The following is a 14,766-nucleotide window of genomic DNA, read 5'->3' as shown; positions in this document are numbered from 1 at the left end:
CTGTAAAATACCCCAAAAGACAAAGGACTTGTTGTCCTGACTATTCTGAAAATCTACCCATCATTTTTAACAGCGGAGAGCAGTGGGAAGAACTTTTGTTTTCTGCTGTGGGTCCCTGCCTCTATTGTTGCAGTGTTATAAAATGTGTTAGGACACTTATTTTACAAGGCGTTTTTCATTGCCACAATATAGTAATTTTAAATTTCACAAATCTGTCTATGTATAGATCATAACTAACTACTTTGGCTTGAGTGTTCAAATTAACTTTAATAAACGGACTCACTACCACTTATTTTGATGTAAATAATTGTGTGAGTGATGTTTTAGATGGACAACTAAAGTTGTTTTTTTGGATGGCAACGAAACAACATCAGATTTGAAACAGGATGATAACATCCTCTTTATAACGAGTTCCAAGACCTAAGTGCCAGTCTCCTTTGCAAATTTCTACAAAAAAATCAAAATGCAACAAAACGTTTAAACTGGAAAAAGACATAATTTCAGCAAACTTTTTCTTTTGAGCTCATCTAAGAGAAGCTATTCACATTGACCTGACAGCTGCACAGATAACGCGACTGAAACACTAAATCCCTTAAAAATCCTTTGAGGTCCCTTTAGATCACAACTTGTAATTTGAATTTAATGGATCGTCTGTATTTCAAAGTTCGTATATCTCGTACAACCCGCCATTTTCCTATTTCCAACCAACCAACGCAGCAAATAGCGGAAGCTGTCGTCGCAGATGAAATAAACCTCGCATAATCCATTCCCTTAGAGGGGAGCACTTTTTTTTATTTTATTTTATTTTAAACAATATGATTCACCGGATTAATATGACTGTCCACACAAACTACTACAATTAAAAGTTGGTCTTACCAATTGTTTCTTGCGATTGGTTTAACCTTTGCTCAAATTAACGACACGCTGGAGACACATTACCCCCTCCCCGCGTTGAAATTAAACCGTCCGATCTGATGACGTAGTTCCTTCTTCGCGTAGATGATACCATTTTGGTAGGCCGTACACGGTGCTTACATTTGTCGCCTCGTGGAAAAAAAAATAAAAAAATAAAAAAAATTCTTCCGAGCTGTTGTTCTCACTTTTGCACGCGTGGAGAGACGAGTGCGTCGTCGAAGTCGGACAACTTCTCCAGCTTGCAGCGAACTACGTTGAAGAAATCTCCTCTCCGGTTTAGTTAGCGTTGATATCGTGCGCAGTTTTAAGGCACATTGGAGCCGTCGTCGTCGTCCGGTGTTGACGACGCAGATCACAGCGAACAAAGGAACAGTAAGGCCGATGCTCGCTTTGCTAACGTAGTTTGAGGGAAATGTTATTTAATGAAAAAAAAATTAAACCAACTTTGTTACGGTGTTTTTTTGTTTTGTTATAGTATAATTACGTTTGACGCATTTGCCTAAAAAAATAAAAATATCTTAACAAATTAGCTTCACTCATTCAAGTCGTGTTAGCAACATTAGCTGCGGGCCATTTTGCTTGTCCTTAACACTTGTTTTGAATCAGGCAACACGTTTTTCTTTTTGAGGGGGAAATGGCTGAAGTGTATATTCGAGTGGCGGAGGAGGAAAACGAGGAGCCCATGGAGATCCCGTCCGAGGACGACGGGACTGTCCTGCTCTCCACCGTGGCAGCTCAGTTTCCCGGGGCGTGCGGCCTTCGTTTCAGGAGCCCCGTGTCCCAGTGCATGCGAGGGGTACGTCTGGTGGAGGGGATCCTGCACGCGCCAGAAAACGGATGGGGCAATGTCGTTTATGTGGTGAACTATCCGAAAGGTATGTGCGAGTACCGGTGCGTCGCAAAACAGTCGGCTCTTATACGAGGGTGGCCAGATGTGATGTTTATTTAAAAAATGTATGACGGAGCTTCAGCACGCTGGAAATAAGATGTGAAGTGACGTGCGAATTGGCCACGCCCACAAACAAAAAAATCGAGTCGAGGCGCTAAATCCATTCACAAAACGCGTGCGTGCGATGTCGACGAGCTTATTGAACCCGTGTTGCCAAAGCAAATGCACGTTTGGAGGCTTGCACGTGTTGATACCGATGTCGAGGTGATGCTCGAACTTTTATGTTTTTATTTTCGAGGCTGTAGTTGTTGGCGTTTGTGTGTTACGTTGAATTACACCTAAAGGTGTTTAGTTCAATGTTATAATGCCTGTAACAGGGCGGCGCAAGTATAATGGCGTTCATTGCCAGTGCCACCCATTATAGCTTTGGAAAATTACTTCTTTGAATCGGCCCTAGTTTTTAAACGGTTTTAACCAACATGAAATATGAAAGGGTATTGTGTTACACGGTATTAGGTTAAGCCAGCTGGACCTATTTACCGTCATTAAAATGCAGTTATGTTTTTATTTTGTGCGCTTTTGTAGTTTGCAATCTGTTAAAAGGCTGAAAAAAAATCATATTAAATCTGTTGACATAAATTCAGTTACGTGAAAGCCTGAAATGTGCAATTTAATTCGGTTTGTACATATTCAATAGATGCGCTTGTGTAACAATATAAATTCACAAGAAATGTTTTCCCAAAAAAGTATATTTAATAATATATTTTGCTCGTATAAAGTGAGCTAAGGTTCTCATACAGCCTTTGTCTCGGTTATCATTTACAGTATTTAATTTCTTTTGTGTTGATTTCATTTTAGACAACAAAAGAAAAATGGAGGAAATTGATGCCTCCTCTGCTGTGAAGATGAAGAGAGGAGATATGAAGACATCTGACCTGATTGTATTGGGTCTTCCTTGGAAAACAACTGAACAGGACCTGAAAGACTATTTTAGCACATTTGGAGAAGTCATCATGGTTCAGGTATGTCTTCAGCAATAATAGTAAAATACACATTTGCATTGGTTTGTATGTGGTAACAGCTGATGTTCATCACGGTTTGCTCATTGTCCTCTCAGGTAAAACGGGACGCCAAGACTGGGAACTCCAAGGGATTCGGGTTTGTGAGGTTCACAGAGTATGAGGCTCAAGAAAAGGTGATCTCCCAGCGCCATATGATTGATGGGAGATGGTGTGACTGCAAGCTCCCTAACTCGAAGGTATATATGGAGGTATATATATATATATATATATAGTAATATCCATGTATGTACCCACTTTATGGGAAAGGAAACTGAGCTTACATCATTGTTAACCGCTTATAGCCCGTAATATTTTTGTATTCTCCTGTTGTTCACAGCAAGGTCCAGATGAGCCGCTAAGGAGCCGGAAAGTGTTTGTGGGCCGTTGCACAGAGGACATGACCACAGACGACCTACGGCAGTTCTTTATGCAGTATGGAGAAGTCACAGATGTCTTCATCCCCAAGCCATTCCGAGCTTTTGCCTTTGTCACATTTGCAGATGATCAGGTATTGTTTTGGATGTGTAGAAAGTACTTCCTGTTTTAGTGTTGCCCACGCCCAGTCGACCTGATTTGTATATTTTTCCTCACAGGTTGCCCAGTCTCTCTGCGGAGAGGACCTTATTATCAAAGGAGTCAGCGTTCACATCTCAAACGCTGAACCCAAACATGGCAATAGGCAGTTTGATCGTACAACACGGTTTGGAAATGGTTTTGGAGCTCAAGCATTCGGTAGCAGCCGTAGTGGGTTAGGGAGCAGCACCAACAGTAGTCTGGCTAATTTTGGTTCCTTCAGTCTGAACCCTGCCATGATGGCTGCTGCTCAGGCTGCCCTGCAGAGTAGTTGGGGGATGATGGGTATGTTGGCTAGCCAGCAGCAGACAGGTACCTCAGGCAGCACCTCCAGTGGAACAAGTTCTAGTAGGGACCAGAGTCAGTCTTTCAGTACAGGCAACAGCAACTACGGCACCAGCTCAGCCAGTCTCGGTTGGGGAACAGGGTCAAACTCTACAACAAGTGGTAGTGGGTTTAGCTCAGGTTTTGGGTCCAGCATGGAGTCAAAGTCATCTGGGTGGGGTATGTAAGTTAAGTTTTTGTCTGGTAAGTATTGTGAGAAAGATGAGTCTTTTCGAAATTTATTTCTGGTGTTTATGCGTATCTGAAAACTTAACACTTTTGTGGAAGATGTTTTGTACATTTGGAAAAAAAAAAAAAGCTAAAAGATTTAATTTAGAAAGTGTTGAAGTGAATTGTTTACCAGGACGTCCGACTAAAGTGCTATTTTTGATGTCTCATTTGTTTGTATCCATTTCAACTGGATTCTCTAATGCATGAATTGTGAAATGTGATAACCATTTAGAAAATGCATGAATGTTTGTGGTTCACCATTATCTGGCTTTGTCATCGACTTAAAAGGCAATCGTGCATTGGGAAGAATCTGGTTGAAACCTATATGTTTTAAGTGCAACTTTATTTGCAGTCAAGTTCTGTGGAAAAGCCTTCATTGAAATCTCTTCTGCAGTTCACCTCTCTTCCATTTTCCTGTGAGGAAGCTCCTCTTTGGCAGCATTCTTGGGGTGATATCGGTATCATTCTCCCTCTTCCCACCTGTAAATGCTATGCCATCAAAGAACGGCTTCACTCCGCATGTTCTAAGAGACGGTGGGTGTTTTCACTTTTATCCACTTTTAAATGGAAAGAACTGCGCAACTGACATTTTAAGAACTGATGAGTGCGATTGAGGATGGCTTGTGGCGAAGAGTGAAGCGGTGAGTGAGCGAACGGAGAGACGCGTGAAACGGACTGGTTGTGCAGTGAGAGAGCCCAATTTGACTGCTTTCTGAGTGTGTGAGTGGAAGCGGCAGATGCTACGAGCGCCTCCCCTAACATGGACATTCTTTAATTAGTACTTCAAGATTTTTCTTTTTCTTTTTTTTTTTTTTTTAATCTTTGCAAGTTTTTCCCTTATTCTTAAGTATGTCTATCCAGTGCAGAAATATCAAAATGTAGTGGAATGTTGTGATGAATATTTGTATTGCTTATATTATCTGATTTGAATGCTGTATGGTGTGTGCTTTCATGTTAATGAACTGATCTGTAAGTGTGTACTTGATGTGGATGACACCTGCTGAAGACTCTGGGGGACGCGAGTGGTAGTGTGAGAACGTGGAGTGGTGTGTCCAATGGTTCCCAGTAGCTCTTGTCGTTTGTGAGGTGTTTAAAAACATGTCAAATGAAGGGAGTTCTCTAATAAAGTTCATTTGAATAGATGCTTAGTTGATTACTATTTGAGTCAGTTTGTCAAATAAAAAACATCTAATTCGATTCACATATCTAGGGACCTTGGGCTCTGCTGGTCGAGGTCTCCGTTTGAACCCTGACTGAAGTCTGTTCTGAAGGACGAAGATGGAAGTTCCAACACTTTCAGTGTGTGGCCTTCTCAGACATGACATGGGGTAGTACCTGTCTTTTTGCTGCTTTTGATGGCTTGCTAGTGAATTTTCCCTTTTTGATTCCTCACAGCTACTTCGAAGGTGAGCGGGAAGTTTCTGGGAGTTCCTTGTAATTATTTTTGACTTAAAACAAATGAGCTCAGCAATGTGACTTTTCCTTTCCCAAACTGCATTTTGTTCTTTGTATGGCTCTCGTAATAAGACAACTATCCTGTTGCTTGGCCTTGGAACTGGGAATTTTTCAGATGGCATTAGACTGTATGAGTGGTTTTCCTGACAGTCTCGGGGTTTACCCAAATTGTAAAACAGATCACCATATTGATAATTCTTCCACTTTAAAAGAAACATTTGACAGAATACAAGATTATGAAGAGATTTTTAGAGTCTTTGTTGAAATTTAATAATGTGCTTTATTGTTTTTCACAAATGGTGACTTGCATGTCAAACCTGTGCCAAATGCACTGCGATTTGACATTGCCTTAGGACAGTTGACAATTTGAAGTTGTTTGCTCGAAATCAGCATAGGATACATAGACTGTAATATCAAAATCTCATGTTGTAGACTTCTTGAAATGCAAAATTCCCATTAAAGAACTGAGACTTTTAATGACATTTAACTCATTGTCATGTGTTAGCCAGTCTTCATGTACCTTTTGAATGTTGGGCACAAGTGAGACGCTGCAGGCTTGCCTGTGTCCTGTCCTTATTCTCTGCTCTCCTCCTCAGTGTCTCTGCTCTTCCTCTTCCCAGTTCTCTTCTTTTTCAAATCCCTCTGCTCCTGGGTCAGTTCTTCAATTTGATTTTGTATGTAGTTGAACTGAAATAAATAAAGGCAAATTAAACATTAAATATGCTGTCTGCTGGTCCTGTATACTGAAATGATTGGGAGTGGGGAACTCTGGTTGGCATAACTACGTGTTTTCCGACTTAGTGCTTCATAAGTTACTGTACACAACACACATCGCTAAAAAAAAAAAAAAAAAATTCTTTTCTCGTCATAACTCACCAATGCAGTACTGCGACGGGCTACAAGTTTTACATCCTCTGCAGATACTGTGCTTCTTTTAGCGTGCCTGAAATCACATTTGAGATTGTTAATCAAATGTAGAGACGGATCTAAATATAGACATTATTTGGCTAGAGATAAAGTGCAGGGTTAACTGGCTTTTTTTTTTTTTTTTTTTTTTTTTTTTTTTTAAATGGTTCAGAAAAAAAAAACAAGCATACTCACCTTGCAAAGGCCTCAAGGTCTTTTGCAAATATATCTGAAAAAAGTCCAAGCCAACAGTGAGATGTTGAGCTCAGGCGATACAAAACCCTCATATTGAATATTGCTGCTGATATTTTACCCACTTCTGTTTACACACGACAGGATGTTTCAGTTCCGCAGAGCTACATCGCCTATCTCTCAACACACAAGTCATTGGAGTGGACTGAGTTAGATAACCCGTCATTTGTTGAACACAAAACAACTTATTAAAACGTGTTAACCCTGAGTTTAGAGACGCTCTGGGTTTTGTGTCACAGGAATCCAGATAAGTAACTTGATCAATGACCCTGAACTGCTGGCTGGCAGGTTTTCTTCAATTAACTGCTCAATTTGAAGGAACTGTGTAATGCGCTTTAATTTATACAGTCAATATCAAAAGCGTATATTGGTCAGCATTGATTTACACGTTTACATCACAAAGAAATAGTAAAAAAAAAAAAATCCCAGATAATTATTCCTTTTCGTAACCAACATTACTGCTTTTATCAATTCGAGGACTGATCTCCGATCTCGGTTCAGAATAAAATGTATACATGATTTGCCTTTATGACGCTGTAACTGCCAGGTTGTCAAGCAGTTCCCCCCTGCACTGAAACATTTAACACACATTCAGCTAATCGCTGTAAATACAATAAATCTCAGCGTGAAGCCTCTGTGTGGTTGTATCGCATTTACTGAGCGTTGAAATATGTCGTTAAATACTGCTGAGCAAAATATGTGCATGTAAAGTAGATGTCTACATGGGTTAAACAGCATTTCTTCAATATAGTACAACATTAAAAAAAAAAAAAGCTACCTGCTACATCTCGCATCTAAACCCTAAGGAGTAAAAACACCAGAGCTAATTTCCATTTTAGCTGAAGACCTATCCATGTGATACTGCTGTTCATATCATCTGCATAAAAAGAGCAAATTTGGGGAAAATTGTGCCGGTCGGATGCGTAGAGATTGCTGATAAGACAGTTGCAAAGAGGAATAGAGGAATATCTTATACCAGATGCCTGAATCTGTAGTCGATAGCCGAGGCTGGATGTGCCACACTGCTGTGTGTCTACTTCATGCTGTATGTGTATAAAATACAGTAGATATCCTATATACTACGTTTTTGGAAACTAAAAAAAAAAAAAAAAGAGTCTGGTTCATGTAAAAAAAAATAAAACATGGAGAACATTTCAAGGATGATAGTTATAAAAAAAAAAAATTGGGTCACCATGCATGACGCATTTCTTTATGTTTTGACCACTCTGGGATCATTTCTGCCTTCGTTTCACAGATCAGTTCACAACATATAAGATTACTTATAACAAAAGGTATCAGATGGATTCAAACCTGGGACGTCACCAAAACGTGGTCAGCATCTTAAACCCTTGGAGCACCAATCATTTTTTTTTATTTTTGGTGGAAAAAATGTGTTAGTGTTAGTAATGGCAGAATGAGCTGATGCTGCAGCATTTCTAAAGTGGTTTTTGATGCATGAGGAAATTCTGGATTTTGAAATGAACTAATGAAAAAAAAAAAAAAAAACAAGTACTGAAAAATGCACGTAACCGTGATTTCCTTTTAGAAACTGCCCCCCAAAAAAACAAAAAACAAAAAAAAAAAAAATGTTCTGCAAACGTAAGCTATAATATAAGATATTTCATATTTTATAGCCAAAGAACCGGAGCTGGAAGAGATTTGAACAGGATGTCCGTGAATTTTAATATAATTTGTAATCCACTGTATGTGTTCAACGGTGCAGGCTGATCGAGTATCTTCGTCGACACCCACCACATTGTCTGAACGTCGTCTCGGCTATTGCTGCTACGACTTGCCGACTGAACTCCCTCCGGTGGTCCTCTCCGGCCTTCTGACACAGACGGCCGACTGTATAATGCACTGCTGCCTTTAACCTCTAAAAACATAAACATTATGTTCACTGATTCACGTATAAACCGAATCTGCCCGAAAGTCACAAATTTAAGACTCTCACCTGACGAGTTTCTTCTGCATCAGCTGCCATTTTCCTGCCGGTGAAACTCTTGACCAAAATAAACAACAACAACTCAACCGCTGCGATTAAAGTAACAAAACTAGAAAGGAAAAAAAAGTCTCACGACGTGAAGTTATGACAGACGAAACCACCGGCAGTCATTTGTAAACACGTAATTCAAGCGATTTGCTTGAAAGTAGCAGTCTGATATATACAGCGGAGGGTCTGTGAGCGGAAAATAAAAACTCGCGGCAAAATTTCATCAACAAACCAAAAACGACGTTTCTTCTTCTTCTTCTTCTTCTTCTTCTTCGATTGGTTGATCGCAACCAACTTGAATCGGTGCATGACGCCACCTAACGTACCGGAGTGAAAGTTTCATAGTTTTAAATGATACACATATTTTTTTCATAATTTGGACGACATGCTATAGTATGTCTTTTTTTTTCATAATTTGGACGACATGCTATAGTATGTCTTTTTTTTTCATAATTTGGACAACATGCTATAGTATGTCTTTTTTTTCATAATTTGGACGACATGCTATAGTATGACTTTTTTCCATAATTTGGACAACATGCTATAGTATGACTTTTTTCCATAATTTGGACAACATGCTATAGTATGACTTTTTTTTTCATAATTTGGACAACATGCTATAGTATGACTTTTTTCCATAATTTGGACGACATGCTATAGTATGACTTTTTTTTCATAATTTGGACGACATGCTATAGTATGACTTTTTTTTTCATAATTTGGACGACATGCTATAGTATGACTTTTTTTTCATAATTTGGACAACATGCTATAGTATGACTTTTTTCCATAATTTGGACAACATGCTATAGTATGCCTTTTTTTTCATAATTTTGGACGACATGCTATAGTCTGACTTTTTTTTTCATAATTTTGGACGACATGCTATAGTATGACTTTTTTTTCATAATTTGGACAACATGCTATAGTATGACTTTTTTTTTCATAATTTGGACAACATGCTATAGTATGACTTTTTTTTCATAATTTGGACGACATGCTATAGTATGACTTTTTTCCATAATTTGGACAACATGCTATAGTATGACTTTTTTCCATAATTTGGACAACATGCTATAGTATGACTTTTTTTTCATAATTTGGACAACATGCTATAGTATGACTTTTTTTTCATAATTTGGACAACATGCTATAGTATGACTTTTTTCCATAATTTGGACGACATGCTATAGTCTGACTTTTTTTTCATAATTTTGGACGACATGCTATAGTATGACTTTTTTTTTCATAATTTGGACAACATGCTATAGTATGACTTTTTTTTTCATAATTTGGACAACATGCTATAGTATGACTTTTTTTTCATAATTTGGACAACATGCTATAGTATGACTTTTTTTTTCATAATTTGGACAACATGCTATAGTATGACTTTTTTCCATAATTTGGACGACATGCTATAGTATGACTTTTTTTTCATAATTTGGACAACATGCTATAGTATGACTTTTTTTTCATAATTTGGACAACATGCTATAGTATGACTTTTTTTTCATAATTTGGACAACATGCTATAGTATGACTTTTTTTTTCATAATTTGGACAACATGCTATAGTCTGACTTTTTTCCATAATTTGGACGACATACTATAGTATGACTTTTTTTTTCATAATTTGGACAACATGCTATAGTATGACTTTTTTTTTCATAATTTGGACAACATGCTATAGTATGACTTTTTTCCATAATTTGGACGACATGCTATAGTCTGACTTTTTTTTCATAATTTGGACGACATGCTATAGTATGACTTTTTTTTTCATAATTTGGACAACATGCTATACTATGACTTTTTTCCATAATTTGGACGACATGCTATAGTCTGACTTTTTTTTTCATAATTTGGACAACATGCTATAGTATGACTTTTTTTTTCATAATTTGGACAACATGCTATAGTATGACTTTTTTCCATAATTTGGACAACATGCTATAGTATGACTTTTTTTTTCATAATTTGGACAACATGCTATAGTATGACTTTTTTTTCATAATTTTGGACGACATGCTATAGTATGACTTTTTTTTTCATAATTTGGACAAATTGCTATAGTATGACTTTTTTTTTCATAATTTGGACAACATGCTATAGTATGACTTTTTTCCATAATTTGGACGACATGCTATAGTATGACTTTTTTTTCATAATTTTGGACGACATGCTATAGTATGACTTTTTTTTTCATAATTTGGACAACATGCTATAGTATGACTTTTTTTTTCATAATTTGGACAACATGCTATAGTATGACTTTTTTCCATAATTTGGACGACATGCTATAGTCTGACTTTTTTTTTCATAATTTGGACAACATGCTATAGTATGACTTTTTTTCCATAATTTGGACGACATGCTATAGTCTGACTTTTTTTTTCATAATTTGGACAACATGCTATAGTATGACTTTTTTTTCATAATTTGGACGACATGCTATAGTATGACTTTTTTCCATAATTTGGACAACATGCTATAGTATGACTTTTTTCCATAATTTGGACAACATGCTATAGTATGACTTTTTTTTCATAATTTGGACAACATGCTATAGTATGACTTTTTTTTCATAATTTGGACAACATGCTATAGTATGACTTTTTTCCATAATTTGGACGACATGCTATAGTCTGACTTTTTTTTCATAATTTTGGACGACATGCTATAGTATGACTTTTTTTTTCATAATTTGGACAACATGCTATAGTATGACTTTTTTTTTCATAATTTGGACAACATGCTATAGTATGACTTTTTTTTCATAATTTGGACAACATGCTATAGTATGACTTTTTTTTTCATAATTTGGACAACATGCTATAGTATGACTTTTTTCCATAATTTGGACGACATGCTATAGTATGACTTTTTTTTCATAATTTGGACAACATGCTATAGTATGACTTTTTTTTTCATAATTTGGACAACATGCTATAGTATGACTTTTTTTTCATAATTTGGACAACATGCTATAGTATGACTTTTTTTTTCATAATTTGGACAACATGCTATAGTATGACTTTTTTCCATAATTTGGACGACATGCTATAGTATGACTTTTTTCCATAATTTGGACAACATGCTATAGTATGACTTTTTTTTTCATAATTTGGACAACATGCTATAGTATGACTTTTTTTTCATAATTTTGGACGACATGCTATAGTATGACTTTTTTTCATAATTTGGACAAATTGCTATAGTATGACTTTTTTTTTCATAATTTGGACAACATGCTATAGTATGACTTTTTTCCATAATTTGGACGACATGCTATAGTATGACTTTTTTTTCATAATTTTGGACGACATGCTATAGTATGACTTTTTTTTTCATAATTTGGACAACATGCTATAGTATGACTTTTTTTTTCATAATTTGGACAACATGCTATAGTATGACTTTTTTCCATAATTTGGACGACATGCTATAGTATGACTTTTTTTTCATAATTTGGACAACATGCTATAGTATGACTTTTTTTTTCATAATTTGGACAACATGCTATAGTATGACTTTTTTTTTCATAATTTGGACAACATGCTATAATATGACTTTTTTCCATAATTTGGACGACATGCTATAGTCTGACTTTTTTTTCATAATTTGGACGACATGCTATAGTATGACTTTTTTTTCATAATTTGGACGACATGCTATAGTCTGACTTTTTTTTCATAATTTCGACGACATGCTATAGTATGACTTTTTTTTTCATAATTTGGACAACATGCTACAGTATGACTTTTTTCCATAATTTGGACGACATGCTATAGTATGACTTTTTTTCCATAATTTGGACGACATGCTATAGTCTGACTTTTTTTTCATAATTTTGGACGACATGCTATAGTCTGACTTTTTTTTTCATAATTTGGACAACATGCTATAGTATGACTTTTTTTTTTCATAATTTGGACAACATGCTATAGTATGACTTTTTTCCATAATTTGGACGACATGCTATAGTATGACTTTTTTTTTCATAATTTGGACAACATGCTATAGTATGACTTTTTTCCATAATTTGGACGACATGCTATAGTATGACTTTTTTCCATAATTTGGACGACATGCTATAGTCTTACTTTTTTTTCATAATTTTGGACGACATGCTATAGTATGACTTTTTTTTCATAATTTTGGACGACATGCTATAGTATGACTTTTTTCCATAATTTGGACGACATGCTATAGTCTTACTTTTTTTTCATAATTTTGGACGACATGCTATAGTATGACTTTTTTCCATAATTTGGACGACATGCTATAGTCTTACTTTTTTTTCATAATTTTGGACGACATGCTATAGTATGACTTTTTTCCATAATTTGGACGACATGCTATAGTCTGACTTTTTTCCATAATTTGGACGACATGCTATAGTCTGACTTTTTTTTCATAATTTTGGACGACATGCTATAGTATGACTTTTTTCCATAATTTGGACGACATGCTATAGTATGACTTTTTTCCATAATTTGGACGACATGCTATAGTCTGACTTTTTTTTCATAATTTTGGACGACATGCTATAGTCTGACTTTTTTTTTCATAATTTGGACAACATGCTATAGTATGACTTTTTTTTTCATAATTTGGACAACATGCTATAGTATGACTTTTTTCCATAATTTGGACGACATGCTATAGTATGACTTTTTTTTTCATAATTTGGACAACATGCTATAGTATGACTTTTTTCCATAATTTGGACGACATGCTATAGTATGACTTTTTTTTTCATAATTTGGACAACATGCTATAGTATGACTTTTTTCCATAATTTGGACGACATACTATAGTATGACTTTTTTTTTCATAATTTGGACAACATGCTATAGTATGACTTTTTTTTTCATAATTTGGACATGCTATAGTATGACTTTTTTCCATAATTTGGACGACATGCTATAGTATGACTTTTTTTTTCATAATTTGGACAACATGCTATAGTATGACTTTTTTTTTCATAATTTGGACAACATGCTATAGTATGACTTTTTTCCATAATTTGGACGACATGCTATAGTCTGACTTTTTTTTCATAATTTGGACGACATGCTATAGTCTGACTTTTTTTTCATAATTTGGACGACATGCTATAGTATGACTTTTTTTTTCATAATTTGGACAACATACTATAGTATGACTTTTTTTTTCATAATTTGGACAACATGCTATAGTATGACTTTTTTTTCATAATTTGGACAACATACTATAGTATGACTTTTTTTTTCATAATTTGGACAACATGCTATAGTATGACTTTTTTTTTTCATAATTTGGACAACATACTATAGTATGACTTTTTTTTCATAATTTGGACAACATGCTATAGTATGACTTTTTTTTTCATAATTTGGACAACATGCTATAGTATGACTTTTTTCCATAATTTGGACGACATGCTATAGTATGACTTTTTTTTTCATAATTTGGACAACATGCTATAGTATGACTTTTTTTTCATAATTTGGACGACATGCTATAGTATGACTTTTTTTTTCATAATTTGGACAACATACTATAGTATGACTTTTTTTTTTCATAATTTGGACAACATGCTATAGTATGACTTTTTTTTTCATAATTTGGACAACATGCTATAGTATGACTTTTTTCCATAATTTGGACGACATGCTATAGTATGACTTTTTTTTTCATAATTTGGACAACATGCTATAGTATGACTTTTTTTTTCATAATTTGGACAACATGCTATAGTATGACTTTTTTCCATAATTTGGACGACATGCTATAGTCTGACTTTTTTTTCATAATTTGGACGACATGCTATAGTATGACTTTTTTTTCATAATTTGGACGACATGCTATAGTCTTACTTTTTTTTCATAATTTTGGACGACATGCTATAGTATGACTTTTTTCCATAATTTGGACGACATGCTATAGTCTGACTTTTTTTTCATAATTTTGGACGACATGCTATAGTATGACTTTTTTTTTCATAATTTGGACAACATGCTATAGTATGACTTTTTTTTTCATAATTTGGACAACATGCTATAGTATGACTTTTTTTTTCATAATTTGGACAACATGCTATAGTATGACTTTTTTCCATAATTTGGACGACATGCTATAGTATGACTTTTTTTTTCATAATTTGGACAACATGCTATAGTA

General features: G+C 35.4%; 2 protein-coding genes across 5 annotated transcripts; one reads left to right on the top strand and one right to left on the bottom strand.

The window, feature by feature from the left end:
- The first annotated feature begins 992 nt into the window (after positions 1–992).
- On the top strand, positions 993–6,167 carry tardbpb (TAR DNA binding protein b). Of its 4 annotated transcripts, XM_069145122.1 has the most exons (8): positions 993–1,287; positions 1,544–1,790; positions 2,663–2,826; positions 2,922–3,074; positions 3,203–3,373; positions 3,459–4,527; positions 5,204–5,292; positions 5,389–6,167. In XM_069145122.1, exons 2-6 carry the CDS (start codon positions 1,550–1,552, stop codon positions 3,948–3,950), a joined length of 1,221 nt encoding a protein of 406 aa, XP_069001223.1. In that variant the 5' UTR covers positions 993–1,287; positions 1,544–1,549; the 3' UTR covers positions 3,951–4,527; positions 5,204–5,292; positions 5,389–6,167. The 4 variants fall into 4 exon arrangements, with proteins under 4 accessions (XP_069001223.1, XP_069001213.1, XP_069001233.1 ...); XM_069145112.1 differs by having other exon boundaries at positions 5,204–6,167; XM_069145139.1 differs by having other exon boundaries at positions 994–1,287; positions 2,922–3,062; positions 5,204–6,167.
- On the bottom strand, positions 6,022–8,923 carry cenps (centromere protein S). Its single transcript, XM_069145153.1, has 5 exons — positions 8,561–8,923; positions 8,359–8,482; positions 6,550–6,583; positions 6,325–6,391; positions 6,022–6,135 (listed from the first exon to the last, which is right to left on the bottom strand). Exons 1-5 carry the CDS (start codon positions 8,588–8,590, stop codon positions 6,022–6,024), a joined length of 369 nt encoding a protein of 122 aa, XP_069001254.1. The 5' UTR covers positions 8,591–8,923.
- Positions 8,924–14,766: the final 5,843 nt, after the last annotated feature.

Source organism: Embiotoca jacksoni, unplaced genomic scaffold (genome assembly GCF_022577435.1).
Source record: "Embiotoca jacksoni isolate LCO1_2020_lvr unplaced genomic scaffold, fEmbJac1.0.p SCAF_1, whole genome shotgun sequence".
Lineage (NCBI taxonomy): Eukaryota > Metazoa > Chordata > Actinopteri > Embiotocidae > Embiotoca > Embiotoca jacksoni.
This window is presented reverse-complemented; position numbering and strand designations above follow the sequence as displayed.

Excerpts from the sequence above, each read along its gene's own strand:
- tardbpb (XM_069145122.1), top strand. The coding sequence starts at position 1,550 with ATGGCTGAAGTGTATATTCGAGTGGCGGAGGAGGAAAACGAGGAGCCC. Across the intron at positions 1,791-2,662 it reads TGTGGTGAACTATCCGAAAG|ACAACAAAAGAAAAATGGAG; the intron begins GTATGTGCGAGT and ends ATTTCATTTTAG. Across the intron at positions 2,827-2,921 it reads GAGAAGTCATCATGGTTCAG|GTAAAACGGGACGCCAAGAC; the intron begins GTATGTCTTCAG and ends TTGTCCTCTCAG.
- cenps (XM_069145153.1), bottom strand. The coding sequence starts at position 8,590 with ATGGCAGCTGATGCAGAAGAAACTCGTCAG. Across the intron at positions 8,483-8,560 it reads ATGCAGAAGAAACTCGTCAG|AGGTTAAAGGCAGCAGTGCA; the intron begins GTGAGAGTCTTA and ends TTATGTTTTTAG. Across the intron at positions 6,136-6,324 it reads CCCGTCGCAGTACTGCATTG|TTCAACTACATACAAAATCA; the intron begins GTGAGTTATGAC and ends TATTTATTTCAG.